Source organism: Cyprinodon variegatus, unplaced genomic scaffold (genome assembly GCF_000732505.1).
Source record: "Cyprinodon variegatus isolate N-32 unplaced genomic scaffold, C_variegatus-1.0 Scaffold108, whole genome shotgun sequence".
NCBI classification, from domain to species: Eukaryota; Metazoa; Chordata; class Actinopteri; order Cyprinodontiformes; family Cyprinodontidae; genus Cyprinodon; species Cyprinodon variegatus.
The window spans coordinates 719,568-746,550 of NW_015150561.1; the positions used below are offsets into that span (position 1 = coordinate 719,568).

A 26,983-nucleotide genomic window follows, 5' to 3' on the forward strand; every position below is an offset into this window, starting at 1 on the left:
GTAGCTATTTTAAATAAATTACTTGAAATAAACTACTGTTCAGCATTTATTTTAAAATATAGACTGAAGTATAAATCTGGAGAGTAAATAATCAATAAACAGCTGTGGACATTTTTTGCAGTAATGGATATGTGAAAAATAGCAGCAACATCAGAGATGATCAAAATGACAGCAGCATATTGTTTAAGTGACCAAGATAAACTGGGCAAGAATCAGCATGAATGTAACACGTTATTGAGGTTGTTGGGAACAGTGATGGCTGTAAAGTCTTACAGCTGCTGGAAAGAAGGATATGTGATCATGCTCCCTGGTGCATTTAGGGTGCAGCAGTCTGTTACCAGGCTAAATTGGAAGTATAAATAGATTGACAGGGCTCACCTGACGTGAACAAATTTAACACAAGTTCCTTTGAGACAACCGCCTTCTCTTCCTCTCCCACTTGTGGGTGTGGGTGTGTGAGAGAGATATAGAGGGAGACAGAGGGAGATAGAGAGGAGATGTAAATGTGGACCCAGTGCAACTTTCTGCACCCACCGATGGAGAGGCTGATCATCTGGAGCAGATATTCAGATAGACTCTGTTTCATTAAATATGACATTAACTGTGACGCGAGCTGATAAGAAATTCTCCGACTAATTTCTGTACGCAGTGACTAATTTTCTTTTCTCCGCTCTCCATGAAGCAGCAGCGACAAGGACTATTTTTAGACACAATGTAGCGGTGCAGGAATCAATCAAACTGGAGAAGAAACATCCTGTTGGTGTGAATCTGCTGCTTTATTTTATTTATTTTTTTTATGTTTTTTGGGGAAGATTTCAGTGTGCGCTCTGCGGGCCATGGGACAGGATGCTGCTGCTCTGTCACTGCGCCCGTTTCTCTTCAAACTTTTGCTCCATGGAATCCACCACACTTTATAGAAACGGTGTTAAGCTTAATGGGACTTCTTTGACTTTTCTTTTTCCAGCTGGCATTTTGACGTCAAGTCACCGTTGAATCAACATCAGGTAGTGACATTGAATAACCGCTGAATGTTTTTTAGATTTTGCAGAACTAATCAATGCAAACTTTATTTGCCTTTTTCAAAATAATAACGCACGTTCAGAGCATTGCCGTTTTGGAAATAACAGATAGGTATTTATCTGTGAGGAACTAAGAAGACTAAGAGTGGAAAACTGAAAGGCTTTTCTTTCAACTTTTAAGTTTACATTTGTGCAGGCTCTGATGGGAATTAAGCATTCGTCGCGCTGCATGCTCCTAGGGAGAAAAATGGCGGAGACTGAACGTAGTGAGGTGAGTGCACACCGTGAATTTGAAAATCCTTACAAATGTTGCAGAGCTCCGTTTGCTAATTCAAACCGGAAAGTTAAATGCAGCAAGAGTCCTGCGGTATATCCTAGGTGTTGCAACAGTCTAATCATTGAGGGCTGACTGTCCGGGATCAGACTGGCTGCAGACTGACTCTCCCTCCGCAAAAATCTTAATAAAGGCATGTTCTGCTAGTCTTGGCAGATTTAAAATAAATTGTCACATTATTTGCATATTTAAGATGCTTTGCAGTGGTTTCAGTAATTTAAAATGAATGTCGTATTTCTATAAAACCTTGTTGTTGTAGCTATACCTTATAACGTAGGACATTAGCAGAACAGCGTTCTACTTCAATCTGCTGGGAAATGCGTGCGCTGTCCAAGGTCCTGCGGTACTTTGCGGTCCAGTCAAGGGGATTGCTGTTAGTCATGGAGTAGCTCCTGAGGAGGGTGGCAGATCTAAAAGCCATCTAAGTAAAAGTATAGATGTTTTACAAACAGCAGAATTCACCTCCAGAGAAACTGATCAAGTGTATTTTCCCCCTCTTCTAAAATATGCTGGCACAGCTCATTTAAAGATAATCTATAATGTGACCTTCGGCGAGTGGTGTTATCTGGATGTGAACCACCCTTTGCTTAGAGTCAGTCTTATGTAGCTTGTAATTCCCCCCTCCTATGAAATTATCTTAAACAGTATAACTGCTCTTGATGGCAGTCACATGCTTGTGATATGATGTTCAGCCCTAACTAGTTTAAGAAGGAGGTGGTCTTTACTGTCACAACTGTTTAGTGTTAGGTTTCTGTTTCTGTTATGTTTTTCTTTTGCTCCTTGATTTCTAGTGTTTAGTTTTCTTTTCACCATGTTTCTTTATCCTAGTTATTTGATTATTATTTTGTTGTTGTTTTCTTATTAGTTCCTGTCTTCCAGGTTTTCCATTCTGTCATGAAATTGTGTTTGTTGCGGAGGACCCAAATGCAGTGACGAGTTGGCAGAGGTGAATTTAAGTGGTTTAATAAGGTTCACAGGCACTGAGGCAGGAGGTTCACAGGCACTGAGGCAGGAATAAAAAAATCCAACAAAGAATAACTCACGAACCAGAACCTAGGAGACATCAGGGGAAAACCAAAGTCTAGGAACCAGGAAGAGACGAGGAAGGCAGACAGACGATAGACCAGGGGTTAGACGAGAGGTTAGACAAGGATCCAGCAAACAAGAACTGAAGAGGGAGGGCTTTTAAAGGGGACAGAGACAGGGAGAGGGCTAATGAGGGAATTGAAAACAGGTGAGGGCTGAACAGAAAACAGAGCAAGAGAAAGAGGACACAAGAGGGCAGCAGAGGATAACAAATCAAAAGCTGGAAGACAGGAACTATTAAGAAAACAACAACAAAATAATAATCAAATAACTAGGATAAAGAAACATGGTGAAAAGAAAACTAAACACTAGAAAACAAGGAGCAAAAGAAAAACATAACAGAAACAGAAACCTAACATTTAGTGTCTGTATGCAGAAAGGAAATTTGTTTTAGTCTTTACGAAAATACTTTTTGTCCAAATGTGCTCTTACCTGCTTTGGGCATATCTGTTTAGAAGGTCTGTCTAATTTCAATTATTGATTATTCTCCCAAACAACAATAAACTACGATTAGAACAGTTATACTTTTGGAATTTATTTTATTTGGCTTAAAAATAATAAAGGTACCATACTTTCCGGATAATAAGCCGCTACTTTCCCCCCATGATTTAAAACATGGTTTATACAAAGCTCGAAATCAATGAAGGAGCTAATTTTCATTCAGCACAAAAGCAGCAGGCATTACAAAGAACAAATGTCTTGAAATTCATACATTTTAACTTTTATATGCTGTATTAAAGCTGTGTAACCAATGACGAGACTGTGCAACTCCTGCAGAGCTGAAATAAAGAGCTGAAAATGCCCCATATTTCATTAGATGCTCTTACGTAGAGCAAAGTACTGAAAACCTTCCATTGGCTTCCTGTAGCTCAGAGAATATACATTAAAATCCTTCTATTAGTCTATAAATCACTGAATCGATCAGTGCCTCAATATATTTTTTTCTCAGTGTATGAACCTCTCAGACCACTCAGGTCCTCTAGTTCCAGCCTACTCTGTCTACCCAGAACTAGAACCAAACATGGAGAAGCAGCATGTAGTTCCTATTCTCCACTTATCTGGAACGAATTCCCAAAAAACTGCAAAGGTGCTGAAAGTCAGAGCTCTTTTAAGTCCAATTCCATAAAAGTATAAAAAAAACAATCCACTGGACTTGGTTTCGAAGTCCAGTGGATTGTTTTCAAGTTAAAAACCCCAAGTTAAAACCCCATTTGTTTAAAACTGCCTTTGACTGTTGAAGTTAAACTGCTAACTGAGGTGTCATTATTTTAAGGTTCTGGTCCAACTGTTTTATTTTTTTCTTTACCTGCTTTTATCATGTTTGGTTTACTTGCTTTTATTCAGATTTTTGTGGTCCAATTGTTTTATTTGGTTTACAAATGTGTTTACTTTTCTTCTGCTTTTATTTTTCTTCTATTTCAGGCATCCCCAACCTCGGTCCTCGAGGCCCGCTGTCCTGCAGGTTTTAGAGGTTTCCCTGCTTTAGCACAGCTGATTACAATGATTGCAGTAGACCAAAAGCCTGTTAATTAGCTTTCAATTAAAATCAGCTGTGTTGGAGCAAGGAAACCTCAAAAACCTGCAGGACAGCGGGCCTCAAGGACCAAGGTTGGGGATGCCTGTTCTATTTTATTATCTAATCAATCTAAAGTATTTTGAATTGTCCATGTACGAAATTGTGCTATACAAATAAAATTGCCTTGCCTTACTTCCGCAAGCTAACGGGAGATAGCATTCTTGTTCATCCCTACTGTAGAGGTGACATATAGAGCACCACCAACTGGTTTGATGGTGGACAGTTCAGTGGGTATCAGCTTATAGCCGGTGCGGCTAGTATATATATATGTATGTTTCCATTTTTTAAAACTTAGTTTGTGCAGCCTATAGTGAAGAGATTGAACAAATCTTGTTTCTGTTCAATCTGCAATAGGAAATGTTATAGGGGACCCTCTATAACCTTTAACAAAGATGCTTTGGGGATGTGCAGATATTGACAGCTAAAGAGGAAGAAAGTGTTGACCACACAGATTATAGTTTTCTATGCCCATAAATATGTTTTTAGACTATATATTTTTTGTTATAGAGGGATATGATCACAGCCATTAAAAGCAGGGCAGCAAACTTGTAAAAATAGGAGGTGTGTTCAGGTGCAATCTTCTAGAGAATGCTGGTGACAACCTAATGCTTTGGAGTCCCTTTTCTTTGGCAGATATAAGTAAGCTTGGAGTCTATGTGAAGAGGGATGGAGCTAAATACAGGAAAACAGTGGAATTATATGTTCAAAGGCATAGTAAAAGTTCAGCTCAAAGTCTAAATGGTTACAGGTTATAAAAAAGACTCGATGTAGAGATTGCAGTGCATGTTAACCCAATGTGACCTGCATAAGAATACACATCACACATTTATTGTAAAAAAAAAAAAAAAAAAGGTATCATTTCCGTATTTTTTAAATGTGTGCTACTTTGTGTTGATTTATCACATAAAATTCATGCAAAGCCAGGTGAAAAGTGTGTCTGTAATGTTACAAAATGAGGAAAAGGTTGAGTGCTATGAATTCCATTTCAAGGTACTGTATTTAGAGGATTGCTTTCCTGATGAAAGGATGAGATCAGCATAAAAACATATTATCTAAAGTATGACAGTTGTTTCATTCAAAATTAGACTCATGTGTTGATCATTTCTAGATTTTAACAAGTATAACCTTAACAGACAAAACTGTGTCCTCTGTATTGTAGAAGAAGGAGGGACAGATGCATCCTTCTCAAATAGCAAGCCTCACAGAAATAGAAGCACAAATGTGTTTATCTGTTCCCAGGGCCAAAGGCAGACTGGATCTACAGTTTTCTTTTCTGTGTCCTCTCAACTGTCTCCCCAACTGCTTTCCTCTAACTGTACTAAACCACTCAGCTTGTTTGAATTGCTCACACAAAATAATAAGACACAATAGATTGTCCGACTTGGCTGACTCCCGAGGTTGTTCCGAATTCTTTGGCTGGTTCAAATAAAACATATTTTGTTGTGCCAGGTTACCAGAGTTGTATTTAAAGTACTGTATTTAAGGCTTTAAATGAACCGTGGGTATTGCATGTTGCTCTGTGACTCCAGCTTAGAAAACCTCACCAATCTAAGAACTAAGCATCCTTTGCGGCTTTTATCTTGATGAGGTTTTAATAGATTAATTACTTTGGTTTTACCCTTGCTATTTGACATCAATTAGGATCATATATAAAAAAAAAAATTCACACATGGATGTGTGGCTCTCTCTCAGTACTTGCCTTTCTCTGACAGTCCAAAACATGATGGCAAGGTTAACCGGGCTCTCTAAATTGTCCTTACAGTAGGTGTGAGCATGTGTCTGCACATGGTTGTTTGTCCTGTGATGGTTGTTTATATTGATGATAAACTCCAGCCTCCCCATTATCCTGCATGAGCAAGTGTGTATAGACAATAGATGGATGAATGAATGCATTCATTGATAAAAGGTGTTTATTCACCTTTACTCCACATCACTGTGCAACTATGTTTCCTGATGCTGAAATAAGATACCGATCACTATGGGAATATATGAGACCGTTTCACTTGACAAAATAGGCTGAATCATGAGGGAAGAACATTATGTGAAAGTACTGAACAGAAATCTAAAGACGTCTGCCAGAAAGTTAGGACACAGTGAGTCCTTATGACCCCAACAACACCACCAGATTAGTTACAAAGTGGCTTTAGGACAACAGAGTCAATATTTTGGAATTCCCCATGACTTTGCCCAGATTTCAGCCTCAGAGAAAAAATGGGTGATGAGGCCTATGACTCTGTCCTAGTTCTAACAGTGCTATCAGGAGGCATGGGCCCAAATTCCAAAAAAACACTATAAGAAGCTTCTGGAAGGATACTCAGAATATCTGACCCAGTTTAAAGGCATTTTAATCCAATGCTCAAAAGGTGTATAGAGACGTCTCCTTTGAACAAGGATTAATAATTCTCAAAAATAGTTTATTATTCTTTCATTTAAATAATTTAAGCCATCAAAGGCATTTGTTTTTTTATGCCACCTGGAAAGGTAACAATAGCCTTACACACTTCCTTTCTCTGCTCCATACCCTATTTACAGTATTGCATTCATTGTCGTTTTATTAATATTTTTTAGTTACTGGAATAACCGGACAGAAATAATGTCAAACTTAGAAATTACAGTTCTTAAGATCACTTTTAATAACTGTTAGACTTCTGAACACCAGAAAATCTAATTTATCTTGCCAAATGTGTGTTTTTCCAAATATATTTTTAGATGCCTGGTAGTTGGAATGAGAAGAAAATCAGAATAGTTTGTTGGCTCTCCGCAGACAGACTCTCTGTTTGTTTATCCGTCTCTCTATCTTTCTCACTCACAAAAAAACTCAGACACCTTCCCAACAGGTGATAGTCCTGTTCTGCCTACTGCTGCAGACAGGTGGACTTCATGTTTGCTTATTCTCACAAGTCACGGGGATTTCAGTCAGTAATAAAGGGTTTTATGATGATGAACTGATTGGTATAAACTGTTGTTGCCGTTATGAAATGACTACTTGTCTTTGTTTCTTTTTTTGAAGCAGCCTCAGACCCAACCACGGCCAGTACGCATTATTCCTTCTCAATCAGTGCAGCCGACTTCCTTGCCCAAGCCGGTGCCTTCTGTCCAGCCTACCCCTTGGCCTTCTCTCACACCACACACCCCCCATGCTGCAAGTCTCCCCAGCTGTCCAGGACGTGGCAGGATGGCCAAGTTCCACAGCCCAGAGGAGATGACTTCACGAGACTACTACTTTGACTCATATGCCCACTTTGGGATTCATGAGGTAAAGTTTTACATTAGTGCTTATAGGAAACCAGAAATGTGGCTAATCACAGTTAGGTCCTCACTTAGGAAGTGATTACCATGTTACATCCAGCCCATTTGGTTTAAGTTGATTTTCCTTAAAGCAACAATAAGTAACTTATATATATATATATTTTTTAAATCAGATAATATGCAACATAAGGTTTGTATAGATGTTCCATGTGTGCTGCACTTCTCAAAAACGTGCCTAGAGAGTCAGATCCATCAATGAATGAGCTCCCATTACATAATCATCATTAAGATAAAACTTTTCGAAGGGACCAAAACAGATATGACTCTTAGACATAGTATGATTGATTCTTATGTTGTAGGATATAATGTTGAAGGTGAATGTGGCTTTGTCTTATTCTCTAACTAAAGATCCAAAGAAGTCTGGCATCAGGCTCTCAAACAAACTAGTGCCCCTGGAGGCTAAAAGTTACACGATGCTGCTTCAACAATGAAATAATTATTATCCATCCATCCATCCATTTTCAAACATGCTTATCCCAAGTGGGGTCACGAGGGGTGCTGGTGCTGGTCTCCAGCAGTGAAATAATAATTATTTGAAAACAATTTTTTTTTAAGGTTATTACAAGTTTTGGTGTCTCAAGTCAGGTTTTCTTAAACATTAAAGTAAGAACAAAAATGCAGAAAGAGAAGAAATCTGTAAAGGTCCTGTACAGTACCTTTAGACAACTGTTTCACTGCCCTCAGCTAAAGCCGGACCCAGTGAACTGTAAAGCTATTTAAAATAAAATGAAAACATAGAAGGGGGTACTCACAAAGCAGTTGGATGCCGTTGCAGCCTAGGTGGCAGATGGCTCTTCAAGACTGTGAGGCTTCGCAGATGTGGCCTTTTGCGAATATTTCTGCATTAAGTTGGACTCAGGCTTACATTTCAAAATTGCATTCATTAGATTAAAATATACGTTTATTGGTATTACTAAGAGTAGAACGATTTACAGTGTAGCCATTACAATTGATTGGTTTTCAAAATGCAAAAGCATTATTAGAAATTTAACAATCCTATCAAATTTTTACAAGTATAGAGAAAACACATTATCCGCCACATTTTAGATCTTATATCACAATAATTAGGACATTTTCTGAATATCTTTACATATTTATATAATGTTAATGTAAATATATATTTAAGGCATTGAATGCATTTAGCGGATAACTCCCTCCTCTTTACTTAGTTTTGTGCCTAAATTATCGCCGGTTTGTAGGAGATAATGCTACCATTTACAGGAATCAATAATCAAGTTGGGAGGAAGCAGCTTTGGATCAAATATAGTTAAAGGATTGAGAGATGGATTCGCAAACATTTAGTGCTCAGAAATAGCTGTAAGAATTGATTTAAACGTAGAGAGAGAGAAAAAGTAGCAATGCTGATTTATTGGAAATGTTTAGTTTTATTCTCTCATAATATTTTGAGACATCTAAAAGAAACAAATACAAAGATAATTTAAACCTTTTTTGGGGTTTTATGTTGGTAAAGCAATATACATTTGCCTCAGCAGAGGAGGCCTTTTCGTGTCTTATTCAGGAATAATAATCTCCTTAAGGTCAATCTTCTTGGCAGCCTCCTCTCCTCCTCTCTTATGTTCAGAAGCTTTTAACTCAGACCTTTATGACAGAGAGGGTTTTAGAGATGGTTGAGGTTATAGCAGCGCAGCCACTTTAAAAGGCAGGAAATCTTCACCTTTCCTGTGGGAAAGGTTCTGTTGAGTACTGGAATTTATCCTTGTTGAGCGTCTGCTGAGTCAAGATGAGATGTGTTCTCTATAATACTCTTTATGTATTTGATAAAAGAAGGATAACATAGCCAGATCATTTCTAAAACATATGAACTAACCAAACCTTATTGTAAGAGTAACCTTTATTTTGTCATTGCAATTTGGAGCCTTGCAATGGGGTCTCGCTCAGGAACGCAGGCTGTGGTTTTAATTGGGTTCTTGCAGTTTTCAAAAATGCAAGCCCCCCTGGTCTAACCAGTAGTTCTCCACTCCTCCTTCTATATTCATTTATTTCATGCATTGTAACCATTGTATGTATATCACACATATTCCTCTCTTTCTCTGCTAATCTCAGATCCTCTTCCTGCTGATATTCTTCAGTTTTATTCCTCAAAGTGAGAACAGGGAGTTGTGAAGCAAGCGGAAATAAGACTTTGTTCCTTCTGTGACCTGTAACATGATTTGGTTTTATATTTTAGGAATGTAGGTCACATATATTTTTGTCACTTCGGCATAGTCTCTTCGCATCAGTGCCATCTCAAACACAATAGAGGAGCACAAAGGCTGAACCTGCTGGCTCTAGTGCACATCCAGATACATTAAATATGGATTTAAGTGAAGCACACAGCTGGGAGGAAACAGATAGAGATTAGCTGAAAGCTGTGTGTTATTTCTAAGTGCTCTGCTGTACATCAGCAAATCCAGCCTTCACAGACCCAATGGACATCTTCAGTTTGAAGCAAAGCCCCCCCCCCCCCTTTAAGGTTTCAAACAGTAATACATTACTTACTGTATGTTGTTTTACAAAATTCAGGAAATGCTGAAGGATGAGGTGAGGACACTAACCTACAGAAACTCCATGTATCACAACAAGCACATCTTCAAGGATAAAATAGTGTTGGATGTTGGAAGTGGGACTGGGATCCTCTCCATGTTTGCAGCCAAAGCAGGAGCAAAGCACGTCTACGGGGTAAGATATGTTCTTGTCTGTCATCATCCTCTAATACCGTTGGATCTGATCCTATGACTGAGCATTAAGTAACCAACTCACTTAATGTTAGTCATTAGGTTTTCAGTAGGAGTCAAAGAAAACCATGATACTAAACCGTTACTGTATATTCCTGAATTGCTTTTACATAGACAGCAGGTTTGCTATATCAGACCTTGTTGCACATTTTAGAGCTTTCTTTGACTGATTTGCAGCTAATAAAAGTATTCAGGTTCCTGAACAGGCTGTGATCCAAGAATATTCCCTGTGCCAGTGTTCTGTTTATTAGCAGAAGTAATTTTGACTCAAGGCATGTCTGAAAATAAATGGTGCATACTCCCCCTCAGCTTGAGGTGATCATGTGGAGCTTATTTTTTTGACTCCACTTCTATTCACATGCTTCAGGAAAGATGTGATTAAGTCTGAACTGCCAAGAGAATTTTTGTTTGTGAGATGCTGGTGCATTTCTGGTGTTTCAGTGTCTTTACCTAAAGCCTGGGGTTTGGTTTCCTTCTTCGTCTTTTCGGGTCTTTGCCCTTGTCTTTTGCCCCTTGTCTATGAACTTAAAATGCTTTCCACAGTCCTTTCAATCTGACTGGGTTGTGTCGACCCCTATGAACTGAAGACTTTAGAAATGAGTGCATCTTTAACTGAAAGGATATAGCTTTAAGCTCTGAGCTATGAAGTGTTGAATCTTTAACAAATGCAGACGAGTAAGTGAACTCCATGGAGCCTGAGGGCCAAATGTTGTTTTTATTTGGGCACTCTTTGTAAAAATGTCTTATTGATTCCTGGCAGATTTAAGTCTGACAATAATAATTCTAACACAAACCGGTTTTATGAATCTCTTTGTCGTATACAAATGAATCAGGTGAACATCATCACCATGATATAAGACATAGACAGACTTAGACAACTTTTATTGTCATTTTGTTTACACAGAGTGTATACAAAACTAAATCTGGTTCTATAATCCATATCAGGTTCTACTGAATACAGATTTCTTTAAACAAATTTTTTTTTCTATGACCCTTGTATTTTTTGATTGTTGTTATTTCTTGTGCTTTGTGGAATTTCTGTTGCTCTATGATTCATATTTCGTATATACCTTTGTTATGCAACTAATAACGTTGTGAGCAAATATTTTGTTACTGTAGATGTTTGGATGATTTTTATTCGGTGCTTTGCTTTTAGAATTACAATTTTTAGATTTTATTTTTTACTGATGTAATATATCTCACCAATCAACACACGGCATCACTCAGTGGTATGAAGCATTAACCAGTATGGTCCCTGTTTGCTCTGGGACCATACTGGACTCTTAGAAAGTCAAGCTATAGTATCTTGTAGTTTGGTGGTAAAGATCTGTTCCTTACCTTTATTAATGTGCCCAGGTTTTGATAAAATTTTCAATGCCTCTCGTTCCTAGAACTACCTTTGATAGAAAAAGACCACCACAGACTGGACACGACCATTAGGAGCTTCAGTTTTAGAAATGTTCTGCTTCATTTTCCAGTCATGACATTTTAATCATTTTTTATATAAAATAATCACTTTTGTTCTACTTTTAATGCCTCAACACTGAGGAAAAATGTTTACCTGTTGCGTATAATATATCTCACCCATACCAGGTGTTACGGTTCTCCCCTTTGGACTTCGAGTTTTTACTTTTCAGTTATCTATGTCATTCTGTTTTGTTGATTTTCAGTTTATTTTCCATTCAGTGTTATATTTAAGCTGTGTTGGTTTTTTCGAGTTACTCTGTTGTCCCCTTGTTTCTGTCTCCTTTCCCCTAGCTCCCATCTAGTCACTTCTGCTCCATATCAGCTGATTACCGCAGCATATGTTCTGTCTCCCATATATAGGGTGTGTTCGATTTCGAGGCTGGATCCTCCAAGGACCCAGTCTATCTGAACTGGATCCTTCAAGGTCCGTGAAAATGAGGAGACCGGAAGAGTTTTGGCTGTGAATTCAAACGGGTCCAGCCTTCTGTGACTTTTATCGCCGTATGCGCCATCGCCTGGAAACCGTAACAGTTGACACATAAAGCAGGGAAAAAAATTAATACTGAACTTCTCACTGCTCTTCTGGGTGTTAATAATATTTTTGAAAAGCTTCAACAGCTGCATCATATCAGATTTATAGTCCCCAACACTGCCGATAAATATTAGAATCTGTCCTTAAATTACAGCTTAACCCATTTACACATGGACAGATAAAAAAAATTCAAAAACCAAACATTACCCCCACATATCTGACTCAATAACCATTTAATATAACTATTTTAATTAATTTCAGATGATGCTATTCACATACTTGCATTATATTAAGCTGACCACTGTTTGGCGCCAAGTACCTTTTTCCCCTGAGCACGGAAATGCCAGCTTTCTTGGATGGAAGGCTACATAGGATACACAGGACTTGTCCTTCAAAATGGGCAAAAAGAAAGATGTATTTGTCAACTGTAAAATGAGTCTTGCAATCCGAACCGACCTCGGCGCCTCGCTGTTACGTAATCAGCCTACGAATCTGGCCTTCGGAGGAAGCAGCCCATGAATTCAAACTCAGCAATACTCTCCCTGTGCAGTTTTTCAGTGCTGGATTCTTGTCTTTCCAAGGCTCCTCGTGTGTTTTCCCCTTGTTTTTTGGTTTCTTGGATTTTGTTTCTGTTGCACTTTTGATTTCATTAAACCAGCAAGAACTTTGTAATTCATTTCACCCATCACCCATTTCTTTTCTTAGTGTTGTTTGCTTGAGTCTTTTTGACAAAACAAGGATTTGAAGATGGTAGAAACCTAAAAGTTATTTTCTGTGAAATTACTCAAGTTAATCTTATAAAATTTAAATAATTAACTCGAGTTATTTCAAAGAAATTAAGCTGAAATATCTGTAAGTAAGATCAGTAATTACTTCTCTCTTCTGAACTGTATTAAGACTGAGTCGAATGTTAATAGCCCAGATAGAAGGGAGGCATGACATCAGGGCAAAGTTAGAAACATGCACTTGCTACTTCTCTGCACTGATTCATTCATCATGAGTGGGACCTTTCAGGCTTGACCACAGTGACAGTGACTCTTCCTGGCACTTGTTAAGTATCTCTAAAAGAAACGTGTAATAGAATGCTTCTGTCATCATGTCTCCAGGTTACTGAAGCGAGAGCCTAATGGATTCATACCAGATATCCATCTCTTTCAAGTGAGATTTAGTAAGAAATGGAGATGAGGAAATATTCAGAAGCCCTGACATTCTTGTCCTGATTTTTATACTTCAGCAGTACAAAAACACATGCAAACACCTTGAGCACGATGTATGCATTCCTGATTATTAATCTAATTGGTGCAGTAATATTTATTAAGCACCAGAGGCAACAGAAGCCATTTGAACAGTCCTTGGCTAATTACCACCAGAGGGTAGAGCAGCGCTACTTCAAGATCCTAATGCATCTGTGTGCATCCTCAGAGGGAAAATGTATGACCTCTGTTAAAAAATATAGCCAGAGTTTCATATCTTTATCACTCACCAGATCACACTTAAATCAAAAGGTGAGATATTTAATATGCACAATCCTCAGTTTGTTGCATATAAAACATGTCAAACTCTGCAAAAAAGTAATAAAAGAAAGATCCAGTTTGGTTCAGTGCAGTAAACTTGAACAGAAACGTAAACAAAGTGAATGCAGAGAATGTTGCTTTAAACATCTTCTTATGTTCATGTATTCAACAGATTGAATGTTCCAGCATATCAGAGTACTCAGAAAGGATCATCAAGTCCAACCACCTTGACAGCGGTAAGAGCTGCAGCTGTTCCTCGGTGCCTCCTGATGACACTGAGCACAAGTGGAAAAAGCCCTAAAACTGCAATACGCAGTTTTTAGGGTAGTAGAAAGTACCTTATTATTCTAATCTGAAACAAACTTTACTTTCTTAAATAAGTTACTGAAATAAAGACCTGTAAATAACATTTATATTAAACAATTACACCTCTATAGCTTTGTTAGGAAAGACATTTTTGTGTAATTATGGTTAAGGGAGCATTAGATAAAATGATTGTCATAAAAAGGGAATGAAAGAAAGCAGGAATAGAAAGTAGGAAGATGAAATTTAAAAGCAGACAGAGTGTAATCCCAGTCGATGTGAATTCATAAAAAAAAGAAGTTTTTGTGTTTCACCTTTGCTCTGTTTTTCTTGGATGCATCAGTTTGCAATGGGGTGTTTTTTTAAATGTATGCAAAGGAGTTTAATCTCTGAAGTCCTGCAACAACAACAAAAAACTAATTTCCTGCAAAGCCACTAGCCCCACAGCAACAAACTAATAGCTTCATAAACTGTGCTGCCAGCAAATGTCCTATCTGTATACCTATGAATACCAAATGCACTGCTGTCATTTAGAAAATATGAGCAGTGTTTGCAGTGTGTTGGACAGTGAAGGAGCTGGAAGCAATCGGAGAGCATGGCTCACATGTCATTGTGGCAGTCGCTTGTTTCAACAAAAGAACTATAGTAACTTCTCACTGAGGCAGAATCTGAAGTCAATTATTTTCCAGTAGAGCAAAGATCCAATCCACTGAAGTCCCCTACTGAGCCAGATTCAATTGGTGCTTCATCAGAGCTGCTGTGGAAGTGTTTTTCCCACCCACTCTGTTAATTGTTATTCTGTATGTACAAAAACTCTTTCAAAATACCAAAGGCTCTAGTTCGACCTCTGTTATGGCCAGTCTCTAACAATCAGTGATTCTGTGCTGTATGTGCATTATGGTTTCTGATTATTGCATTTGTTCTGTGTGTTTCAGTTGTCACCATATTCAAAGGGAAGGTGGAGGAGGTGGAGCTTCCTGTCGAGAAGGTGGACATCATTATATCAGAATGGATGGGGTACTGTTTGTTCTACGAATCCATGCTCAACACCGTCATCTTTGCAAGGGACAAGTGGCTGGTACGACACCCAGGTTGTCTAAGTGTTTTTAGAAGAAAATGCATCTTATTTTGATGCAGTGGGAGTAAAATCCAGCCAAGCTCAATCAGCTGTTATGTAATAACATTTTGAATGAATGATTCACAGCCTATTGTTAAATATTTAGCTTTTTAATTGGGGATGTTGGGGAGGTATTATCGTTATCTGTTGATCTGGATTTTTGGTTCTGTCCAAGTTTTCAGTTCAACTTTGATTATTTCATTCTGTATTTTCTAAGTCATTTGTTTCATTTTCTCTTTTTTTTTTTTTAAACAGAAGGCTGGTGGCTTGATGTTTCCTGACCGCGCCTCCTTGTATGTGCTGGCCATTGAAGACAGGCAATACAAGGACTTCAAAATACATTGTAAGTGCATCATTCAAGTTTGTATGTAATCTAAAGTTTCACCTCATGCTTCCTGAGTTTTGTGTGACCTTTGTGGCTCTATGTGACTTTAAAAACAGCTGGATGATGAATGGACACCTTTAGAAAAAGCATGGTTGTGGTTCTCATTCAGAACCATCTCTTGGGCTCAAGACTGGAGGCAATAACTGACATCATAGATCAAAAATACCCTCCATCACTGATCCCACCCAGACCTGCCCAGGAGGACTGTGGGTGAGTTTATTGGAGGAGAATCACAAAACACAAGAGCAGCACCGCCAATGTGTTTGTTTGTTTTCCAGAATGCAGCAGTCAGATAAACAAGAGCTGAAGGTCTCACATGTGCCCTGCTGGGTAGTCAGAGAAAAGTCATGTGGCCCTAAGCCCTGAAGAGTCTCCTTGTGAAGTTTGGTGACTTCACTGTGATCTGCTGTGATTCTGAAAAGTCAAATGTCTCACTCTGAGGTGTGAGTCATAATGACTGTAAACATTTATCCCCCTGGCAATGTGCCTGAGAAAAAACCTTTATGCTGACTAAACAGTGGTCCCTTAAAGGATTTCTGTATCCTAAGAGCCTGTGGTGATCATGCTGCTCCTCTTGGCTGCACAGACTCTCACATAAGCCCACAGAAAGAAATGCAAATATACTAAATCTTAAAAGTCCTCTGGCCTTTTCTGACCTGTTCATCATAACCTGTCATCCTAGGCACTCATGTTGGGCACGCCTTTTGGGTCATCACAGAGCTGCTTGCTCACATATTTATCGTAAGAGCCTGTATGAATAATGTATAGGATGATTTACGTAACTCAGGCAACGTGGATTTGCCACCCAGGATTGAAGTCTGACTTTAATAAGGCTCATAATAAAAACGTGTTGCCTAACAAAATATGACTTTTAGTGCAACACACTTAATCATTCTGAATATTTGGGGGTGTATCTGAGGGGTCGTAGATCATATGACTCATGGAGCCTCAACCAGGGATTCCTCCTCCTTCTTCTCTTCTCACTTGGTTATTTCTGGAGCCAGAACAAAATGAGTTCATGTGTTTGCAATAAAAGCTAAACACAGCAAGTGAAAACATGCTGTGTAAATAACTCTGTCTTTAACAGGGTGGGAGAATGTGTATGGCTTTGACATGACCTGCATCCGCAACGTGGCAATGAAGGAGCCCCTGGTGGACGTGGTGGACCCCAAACAGGTGGTGACCACCTCCTGCCTGGTCAAGGTGGGTAATATGATGGCTAAATTCTCACGGTAAATAGTTTTGGGCATTAGAATGTAGATGAAGATTTAGATTGAAATATGTATTGTTTGCCACGTGGGATCAGGACGCCTTCAGACTTTTTGTTTTCAGATCATTTTGTGGAGGAACACCAAAAATAAAAATGCAACAGGATGCTATTTCAATTTCTGCTTTCACTTTGCATTTTATCTTTATTAACTGTCAATTTTAATAAATGAATCCTAACATGACCAAAGCTGCACAACAATTTGAGACAGAGATAAGCAATGATGCTCTCTCCGGTGGCATATTTCACAACAGGCATCTTTATTACATGTTATTTATCAGGAGCAGCACACATGGACTATTTGTTGTTAATAATTAGAAAGAAGCAGTGCCATAAAAGCCTGTAAATCTGTTTTTTAAAACCTACTTCAGACCTGATTGAAAGGTTGCACAGGCGTATTGTTTTTAAACAGCTTAAATATTGAAGCTCAAATATGACATCACCCTTTTTTTGTAGTTTTTTGTAAAATTAGAGCAAAAGACTTTGGAGAAATATTGTTACAACTTTACAGCCTGATTGTATTTAGACCAATTTTTTAGACATTTCTATGACATTTAATATGTTTTAGATGCTTTTATGAGGAAACATATCCAGGTTTATGGGATGATTTGCATACCTGGGGAGTTTCTTGCTATAGACTGAACATTTTTTTTATTTTAATCCTGTTTTAAAGCTGCTTCTTCATCACCTTTACTTTGTGATACGATGCTGCATCATGCTGGAAAATGAATCATCCGTCACCAAGCTGCTGCTTTAAAGTCTGGCAAATTTGCTCCTGAGGGATGTTTTGATCCTATTGTTTCCTCATGGAGGTGTTTATATAGAAAACTATGAGTGGATCTACTTTCTAAGACAACAGGCAGCGTCATATGCGAGTATTCTCAGGATGCATTACTGTCAGCAGGAGCTTTTCTTAAAATCTGTTTTTAAAAATGCCTTGAAAGATCCAAAGGCGCCTTCTGTGAGTCAAATCCAGATTCTTCCTCCTGTGACTCAATCTGTTCTTGATGTCTATATTATATGTCTACTTTGCTACCCTTTTACACACCAGTGTCAAGAAGTTTCCTGTATGTGCAGAAACACTGACCCCTGCTGCTTCTGAAAGCTTTCTTCTCAGCAGTTCAACATTTTTCATTAGATTTTCTGAGCTTTATATAATTGTATGGCTGCAAAAATCTGTGAATGTGCTGTGATGCATTTTTCCTTGAAAGCCACCATAGTTAGTAAAAAAAGAACGATCTTAAGGGTCCCCGCCTTTTAAAGATGTCGTACTGTTCTTTTTTCTGTCAGAATAACATTACGATACCAGCTGACTAAGAGCCATGAGTATAAATAAATTTACAGGCTGGCAAAGGGAGGCCAGCAGGTATTTTTTTCTCAGGCTAAAACCAAACTGTTCTGTGATAAAGCTAACATTAATTCATTTAACATTTAAGTTTATTTCTTCTGATTACTTTTAAGCAATTTTACTAACTGCTTAAAAGGTAACTGTAAACATAAACGATAAAGATCAAAAAAGATTTCTGGCCGTTTTAAAGCCTTTGAGTCAAAGGCTTTGACCTTGATGGCACCTAACATAACAATCATACAGTATATATATATATATATATATATATATATATATATATATATATATATATATANTATATATATATATATATATATATATATATATATATATATATATAAGAAAAAAGAAAGGGTTGAACATTTTTCTAATATGAATCCTGAATCTTTAACAAGCCTTTAAACAGCAATATACAAAAATATATTTAGTATTCATTGACATAAAGAGCTATCTATAAGAAATTGCCCTATTGTAGAAGCCATTCAAAATTTCCCTGCTTTCCTTGATGGGCCCTTGGCTGGTCCTTCTGCCAATCCTCCTTTTCAATCTTTGTACTAAAATATTCTTTCTGTCATGATTTTTGGACATTAAGATGCAACAAGGAGTGTCTTCTCCTGGTCAGACACTGTAATTCAATTAAAGGGGGCAGTCAGAGTTAAAAAAAAAATGCATGCCCAGGAGAAGGCCAGTGGCTGGAAGTTGGAGGGGATATGGCTGGGAGTCGCAGGGGAGTAGGCTGCCATTCGGCTGGTGTTTGACTGGGAACTGCCACTGTATGTAAAGAAATAATTGCTTCTTTCCATCTATAATTATTAATTACAATAGCCACAGGCATGCCAGATTTCTTTTTGACTCCAGGGAATTACAGTGGTGGTAAATACACGGCCAGAAGCTTTAATGAAACTATTATCTCTGCTCTTTTTATGAAACTACTGATGTTGTTGATGAGTGTTTTAAGTCATTTCGTGACTTCACTGTAGGTTTAAAACTCTGAGGGTTACAGCTCCAAAATAATGAAAGCTACAGTAAAACTTTTAAATCTGTTTATAATGATATGACCTGACATTAAAAAAAAAATCATTACAGTTGATTACCTAAAAAAGGTAGATAAATTTAAGTGTTTTTTTTCAAACAGTGGGTCAAAAATCCTTCAGAGTGTCATAAAGGACTTATTGTCAGTCATCAGCAACAGTTGCTGTCAAGGGACATTTTCAAACAGGTCTCTCTTGAAAATCACATCCTGGATGAGTTCTTGGATGTTATTAAGTTAGCTATGTGAATTCAGACTATAAATAAAAGAAAAAGTCCAATAAGATTTTTAATCTGCTGTTTTAACCAGGATTGTTCAAAGCTTGTTTTTCTTTGATTTATTTAAAAATGTTTGCGTTGTCATTTTAGTTGCTCAGCCTATCTGTGTTTGAGACTAAGCCCCTCGGCATAAACTAAAATATTTAATTGTGATAAAAAAGCAAAAAGCATGAACAGAAGAAAAGAGTCAACATTTCTACCACCTAGTATGTCTCCTAAAAGAGTATCTTTTTCATTAAAGCATTTCTTGATTTTTAGCAATAAACTTGATGTGCTATTTAGCCAAGTTTGAACTCACATCCTCGAAATTTATAATTTGCCATTTTTTAGGATCTAGCATAGCTAAGTATGTAGAAATGAATATTACCATTATTGATCTACCATTATAGCATCATTAGTGAACATGTCTGGCACCAGGTGTTAAATACACCTAATAAGTAATAACATCTGAATGATGAGCTTTCTGTCAGGGTTCACATTGGGGAATGAGTCTGACCTTGATGTTTAGTGCATGTCTATTCCCTGATAAGGCTGCTGCACCGTGCATGACAACAGCTGCCTGTCTACCCAGTTGTTCTCATCGAAACCCCCTTATCGCTGACATTGATTACAGGTTTTTGTCTGGTCTCCCCTCTATCCTGACTGATCTTTGCTGCGTGAAAACACCTTGACTTTTATCAGTCTCCTGTGTGATAGAAAAACAATCCTTATTGCTTTCTGCTCCATCTTTAAACGGTCACTGCTTGACCTTCTAAGAGTGGTGGAACTCTGCAGCTCTACAGAGAACCGTTGATTCAATGAATTAAAACTCAGAAAAATGGGTAAGAATGTAAAGAAAGAAATTTAGAACAATTGCCCTCATGTTTTGTCATTTTAGTCTGTCAAGAATTACTTAAGAAAAATAAATAGACCTTTAAATATGACCATTGGTTTTTCTTTTCCCAATCAGATATACTGTACAGTAAAATAAATACATTTTCTAACATTTACAGCTAGGACCAAATAATTGTGCATCGATTTTAATTGCCAGCAGCTATAAGGCTTGTTCCTCTACAGTAAATGTTTTCTCTGCACTAATGAAAGCTTTAGAAGTGAGGCACTGATATATCAGAAACCCAGCACTGCAGTGCAGGCCTTGGAAAGATTAAAAACGTTCCATGTCCTCTCTATGCTGGGATAACATAATTATTTACAGTAACCAGAGTGTGAAATATTTTCTTCATGATCTTTAAAAATCACCAGATAAAATAAACAGAAACATAGTTTTTTTGGTGTCTATTTATAATCGTCATTTCGTCTTTTGACAAAAGAGATACACATCTAAAAGGTATAGTGGAGGATTTTTGCACATTTTGGAAAAGACTTAACCTCTTCAAAAAAAAATGCACATGCAGATGAAAGAAGGATGAATACGTAGCACATTGTCCAAATTTTGGAGGTAAACATTTTGAAAAGCAGTTTTTCCAGTTTGGTGTTTTTTGTTCTGCTGCATAAAATCCCCCCAAAATATTGAAGTTTTGGTTTTAATATAAATTAATCTTGAGTTCAAGAATATTTCTGCTGAACAGAATTCCAATGTGAAATATTATAGTCATACTGTTCTCAGTTTCTAAGGAAAATTCAGACAGAGATGTTTAGAAAAGAGCTGCAGAAGAAGTTCTGTATCTTTGCTGATTTTAGAAATCCATTTTTTAGGAGGTTGACATCTACACAGTGAAACCAGAGGATCTCTCGTTCACCTCAGCGTTCTCCTTGCAAATCCAGAGGAACGACTACATCCATGCACTTGTCACCTTCTTTAAGATCGAGTTTACCAAGTGTCACAAAAAGACTGGATTTTCCACAGGTAAGAGCTCAACTATTCCTCTAAACATGCAATGTGTGTAGGATGGAATCTGCAAACATCAAAGATTCTTCTTCCAAACAATGATTTTTCATCTGAACGGATTATGAATCTGTTAAATGTAAGGCTGCAGAACATCAACATTGGGTGTAGTGAGGAAATTCTACTCTCTGACGTCAAAAGACATTCAGAGATCAAAATGTCACGAATAAAACCTTTGGCCAGACAGTACCGGTCCATTGTGGTGAAGAGAGAGCTGAGCCAAAAGGCAAAGCTCTCAATTTACCAATCGATCTATGTTACAACCCCTCATCTATGGTCGTGAGCTTTTGGTCATGACCGAAAGAACGAGATCCCGGATACCAGCGTTAAGATGCCTGGATGGATGGAGTGATGGATGGATGGAGGGCCACACAGCTGATTATTCCAGCTATGAAACAAAAAAAAAAAAAATCTAGGTTATATTATGATGTAGTTAAGAGGTCCTGGCTGTGCTTATAAATTGAAGTAGTCTATTAACAGAGAAGCTCAAAGGTCTTTCTTTTTTGTATTGGAGTTAAAAGTAAAATCGCTTCATCAAAACCGGTGTGTGACTGACCTCTAGTGGCTGATGTAAACAAAGACGATTAGATTTCTTTAAAAAGTGACTCTTCCAGCATTTTTATTGTCATTACACTGTCACAAGTACAGTGCAACGAATTCACTCTCTGCATTTAACCCATCCGCTTGGGGAGCAGTGGACTGCAATTGTGCACTGTCAGGGTGCATATTGGGTCTTTTGCTCAGGGAGCCAGAGTGGCGCTCTGTGGGAGTGGGTTTTGAACTCACAACCTTAGGATGCTAAGCCCTATGCCCTAACAATTAGGCCGCCACTCCTTTACCGGAAATAATCACAAATCCTCTTCTTGTCCTAAAATAACCCTCAAAGAGACCTTTCATCTTCAACACAAAGAATTTAACTCTTCCTTTTCTAACGTCAGATTTTCTTTTCTGTCTCTTCACTTCCCTATTGATTTTCTGTGAACATGTTTGTCAACCATTTTCCCAGGGTCAGATGTGAAGACTAACCTGCCAAAAATCTTTAAGATAGAGATCAAAGTTTTACACACAGAGTGTCAAGAGAGAAACCCTGAAAGCAAACTGCATCAGACTTTTGATCTCAGCCGAGGAAAACAATCTATGAGGAGGTCAAACACTCCATCTCAGGCCTGTCAATGGAATGCCATGTCATCGGTTGCATTTGCGCAAGAAGCAGACCTCTTTTCTCAGCATCTGTTTGGAACCATCCCTAAATAATGTGAGCTGAGCCAGTCCTGCTGTCAAACTGACTGGCAGCTCCTTTTATCTAATAACTTAAAGAGAGTTGTCCCTAAAGCCGAAACAACCAGGGCGCCCCAGGAAGACTGGCAGATATTCAATTCGAGTGTCCTTTAAAAGCTCTCTGAAGTCATCAGTGACTGTCAGGACTCTGGAGTAAACTTACATGTTTTAATGCAGATGGCATTAAGTGTTGGCCACATCTCCTCTGTCTTCCTGCACAGAGTACAAGCAGATAGAAGGCAGCATAGGTTATTCAAAGCTATAGAAATCTGAGTCTGATTTAAGATTCTCCTCAGCTTTCCCCCTGACCTGTCTGCTGGGTTTCTTGGTCTTGATGATGGATTAAGTTCACTTATGATCTCCAACAAACCACTGCGGTGAAAAACAGGAAATTTTAAGTAATTTCTATATATAAAAACACACATGTTCGACCTAATGAAATGACTCTGTATTCTATTTAAATAATAAAAAAAACAGATATATCAATCACTTCATAATAATGCTCTGCTTTGTGTTCATCTGCACCTTAAAAACCCAATAAAATCCACTAGTGTTGCGTTTTGAAGTAGACAAAATAAAAAATGTGGTTATTACTGTTCATAAGCTTTGCTAGAAAAAAATTATTTTGAACACTTTTCTAAAATACTTTCAGAAACCATCTGAGTTCAATAATAAAAAAAACAATTATGAATTATATCATAAGACAAAAAAAACCAGCATATTTATTCGATGTCATATTTAAATATTCAGTACAAACATACGTTTGTAACTAAAGGTAATGAACCCTTTTTCCCCAAAAGAAATTCATGACAGCACCTCGGTTTTTAGTTAGTCATAATGCTTTAGTTAAACATTGCTGCTGTAACTGCCTTACATGATTGATTTCTCTGTGGAGGTTTCATGTTGCAGTTCAGATCCAAGAAAATTATTTCTACAATAGAAACTTTTAAAACCATCCATACATCCGCCTTTCTTCAGCCGTCTTTGGGCCACTACTATCAAATCATTACCTCATTTGGATTCTCTTTCTGATAAAAGATACTTTTCTGGTAAATTGGTTTTGTTTTGCGGGTCTTGGAATTCCCCCCCTGCTTTAGGATCTACTGTCCAGGGTTAAGTATTAAGTTAGAGTTATTTATTCCTGTATAAACCCTGTCTTAATTGTTTGATATGTTTGAAATAACTTCTTGAGCTGCATGTATGTATGTATGCAAACCATTTAGTTGTTAAGATGAGTAATATATCAACAGTCTTATTAGTGTTTCATTGTTGACATTCTTTTATTTGACCTATTTTCTAATGACTGATGACTTTCATGTGTTTCAATTCTATGTTTTAGGAAACAGGAGCTTACAAAATATAAAATTGTTAAAATGTATGCATATTTTCCTTCCAAAAAATAATAATGTGTGTGAAGAAGCTCAAACCCCTGCTGCAAAGCTTCAGAAAACTACTGAGAGTTGAGGAGGTTTTTATTATTCACCTGCTACAATAGACTGTTCACTAACCAATTATAACTGAGATATCTGATTAATGTTGCAGAAGTGCTTTTGTTTGTGTTCTGCAGCTCCAGATGCTCCCCACACCCACTGGAAGCAGACCGTTTTTTACCTGGAGGATTATCTGACAGTCCGAAGAGGCGAAGAAATTACTGGCAGCTTTACAATGAAGCCCAATGAGAAAAATATTGTGAGTTCAATGTATATCTAATGGTTATATTGTATGAGTTAGAAAAAATGCATGCCCTTTTCGATCAATATTAGAGGTGCTGTTAAAGCAATCACCCATTCCCTGTACAGTCTGCACACTGCAGGTTGTTTTCTCCTCTAGGTTTTGGTGCAGCAGCACTGCGGCGCCTTGAACAAACAGCAGGTTTTAATGTTGACCTTGTCAGTGTCCTCTCCACCCTTTAAGGAACAGAGAGGCAGTGTTTACCTTCTCCTGTTTCCAAATGTAAAAGCTCTGACGTCCTGCTGTTTGGTCAAAACATATAGCCTAATTGTTCTGCCTAAGGCCTGAAATCTTTTGTGCTCTTTGCTGAGTGTTTGATCGGTTGTTGTCTCAGTTTGACTGAAAAACTCGCTCTCTTTTGTCTCTTTTCATGCTCACCCACAGCGTGACTTGGACTTCACTTTTGAACTGGATTTCAAAGGGCAACTGTGTGAGGCAGCGATCTCTCAGGACTACAAAATGCATTAGAGTGGAGAGCGTTGGCCGACAAAGTTTAACACAGAGGAGGAAGATGAACATACTCCTTAGCACAAACCAACTCACAGCAGGAGGAAAAGGAGGGTCCGCAGCAACAGAACAGGCCAAAGACCAGATCAAGATGATGTTACTCCTGCAATAACAGTAAAAGTGTTGCTTTGTTGTGTAATGAGAGCAGGAAATCGTTTTTGCAGACTGTTAAAATAATTCTGAATGTAAAACAAGCAGTTCAGTAATATTTCTAGCACCAATGAATGTTCTTAATAGCTGTGTGATGATGTGAGGTGGAGTGATGTACCTGTGGATTGTGGTCCGTATTTGTTTATAATTTGGATGGGTTACTGCTTTTTTCCCACATTCAGTTATGAACAAACAGTAAATTACATCATTAGATTGATGTAATTTTGTCATGTTATGTGCAGTAAGGTAGGGAATGACTGAATTGCAACTATTTGTGTAAGTTTAGTAACTGTTCAGTAACTGAACATTACAGCCAAGGACAAACAGATGTACACTGAACAGTTTGTACAATTTCCCTTCCTGCCTTTGTGAGGGTGCAGTATATAGTGACCAAATTGACATTGTGGCTCATTTTAATGTTTATTTGCGGTTTAGGGTTGTACCATCTCTGATGTCACTTCTTTATCACAACTTTAGAAAAATGCATATTTGTAAGTTGCCTGTACTTTTATAATGCTTTATCAAGCGCTATAAAGCACTACGTTTATTCATACACAAATTCACCCTGATGGTGGTAAGCATCAAGCAGGGCTGTTATACCAGCTGCCATCTCTGAGCACCAAATGGCCTCAGTCATCTTCCCCAAGCAGAGGCTCAATCAGCAACCTCCCGGTTAGGGGATGAACCCTGACCTCCCTAGCCACTACATGTATAAGCCAACCTTTTAAATATGTGCGTCCCTCAACATGCAAGTAATCCCAGATGTTGGTAAATTGCAAGTAATCCATACAAAGTATCCAAATTGGTTTGGTCTCCTCTAATGTTAAAGGGTCTAGAAGTGCTATTCCTTCAGCAGTGGAGTCGATCAAAGTGCATAATATTTTCATGATGTGTTTTAGTTTCCAGCTCTTTCTGTGGGTCTTCTCCATTTCAGTCTTGCCTCATGCATGCACATGGGTCAGTTGTTGAATGCTCCTCTTTAGAGGCAGCAGGCATGCCATCCTGTCTCCATGGCAGCCAAAATGGGTGCTAAAGTGACCTCTAAAGTTTTGAGGATGCTATTTTTTTTCTTTCCGCCTGTGCCCTTCAAAAAGCTCTGTGCACTCAAATCCTTTGACTTATCCATCAGGAATGTTGGTAGGATCCTAAAAAGAAACTTTTTTTTTTGGCCCTCTAAAAAAAGACCTTGTGTTTCAGTTTTTTTATCCTTTATTTTATATCATACATAATTTACAAATGTATTTGCGTTGACTCCCTCATACGGCTTACATGGGTGGCTACTTTTAATAGCCTGCAAAATATATTACTACTGTACGTATAAAGAAATAACTTGTTCAATACTTTTTCTGCTGTAATTGTCTTTTCACATTTCTTTTTTAGTTCTGACCCTAAGTTTTAGTTAAAATGTGAACCAAGCCTTCTTTTTACCATTTTCGTCCAAATCATCCTGAGGAACTACGGAGAAAATGCAGCATTTTACAAACTTCAAACTTATTTTAGGACAAACACAGAAAAATTAAACATTATAAGCAGCTTCTGTACTACTAATGCATGGTGAGATGATGAAACAATAACCAGGCTACTTGTAGTTTATACACTCCCTATCTTTAGGCTCTGCATTGTTCCCAATTTACCTGTGATCTTAATAAGGCTGTTGCCAACACTATTCTTTCATTAAAAAAGTGAATGTACATTATTTGAGGGTGTTGCTCACTCAATTTTCACAGAGTTGGCTTTTAAAAATGGATGACATTGCTCTTCACCACAGGGCACCGTGATGATGACAGAGGATGACGAGTAAGATCACAGCACGGCTGGAATTAAAATAAGAGGTTTGAGTTTTAATTCTATATTCTATAATTCCATTAGCATTTCATAGTAATTTGAAAAGAGTGCTTCAATAAAAATCTTCCAATTTCTTTTTTACAAAGTTTGTCATGTGATCTAAAAATGGAATAAACTTAACTTTGTAATACTGTAAAGCCATTTTTTTTTCATGATGCAAGGAAGAGTAACATTGATATATTTCTCATTACATTTATTTTCATTTCAATATATACACAAAAAATAACAAGTAGTGAAACAGTTGTGACAAAAATAGGTTTTCCATACACAAATTAATTTTCATAAAA

General features: G+C 37.8%; 1 protein-coding gene across 4 annotated transcripts; it reads left to right on the forward strand.

The window, feature by feature from the left end:
- Positions 1–489: 489 nt before the first annotated feature.
- Positions 490–26,758, forward strand: prmt1 (protein arginine methyltransferase 1). 4 transcript variants are annotated; one of them, XM_015374684.1, is made up of 11 exons: positions 490–1,004; positions 1,201–1,290; positions 7,026–7,271; positions 9,848–10,003; positions 13,745–13,808; positions 14,811–14,953; positions 15,248–15,335; positions 16,465–16,580; positions 20,996–21,146; positions 24,031–24,152; positions 24,579–26,758. In XM_015374684.1, the coding sequence occupies exons 2-11, from the start codon at positions 1,222–1,224 to the stop codon at positions 24,660–24,662; spliced, it is 1,239 nt and encodes a 412-aa protein (XP_015230170.1). In that variant the 5' UTR covers positions 490–1,004; positions 1,201–1,221; the 3' UTR covers positions 24,663–26,758. The 4 variants fall into 4 exon arrangements, with proteins under 4 accessions (XP_015230170.1, XP_015230172.1, XP_015230171.1 ...); XM_015374686.1 differs by having other exon boundaries at positions 7,029–7,271; XM_015374685.1 differs by having other exon boundaries at positions 1,216–1,290.
- The last annotated feature ends 225 nt before the right edge of the window (positions 26,759–26,983 follow it).

Excerpts from the sequence above, each read along its gene's own strand:
- prmt1 (XM_015374684.1), top strand. The coding sequence starts at position 1,222 with ATGGGAATTAAGCATTCGTCGCGCTGCATGCTCCTAGGGAGAAAAATG. Across the intron at positions 1,291-7,025 it reads CGGAGACTGAACGTAGTGAG|CAGCCTCAGACCCAACCACG; the intron begins GTGAGTGCACAC and ends CTTTTTTTGAAG. Across the intron at positions 14,954-15,247 it reads TTGCAAGGGACAAGTGGCTG|AAGGCTGGTGGCTTGATGTT; the intron begins GTACGACACCCA and ends TTTTTTAAACAG.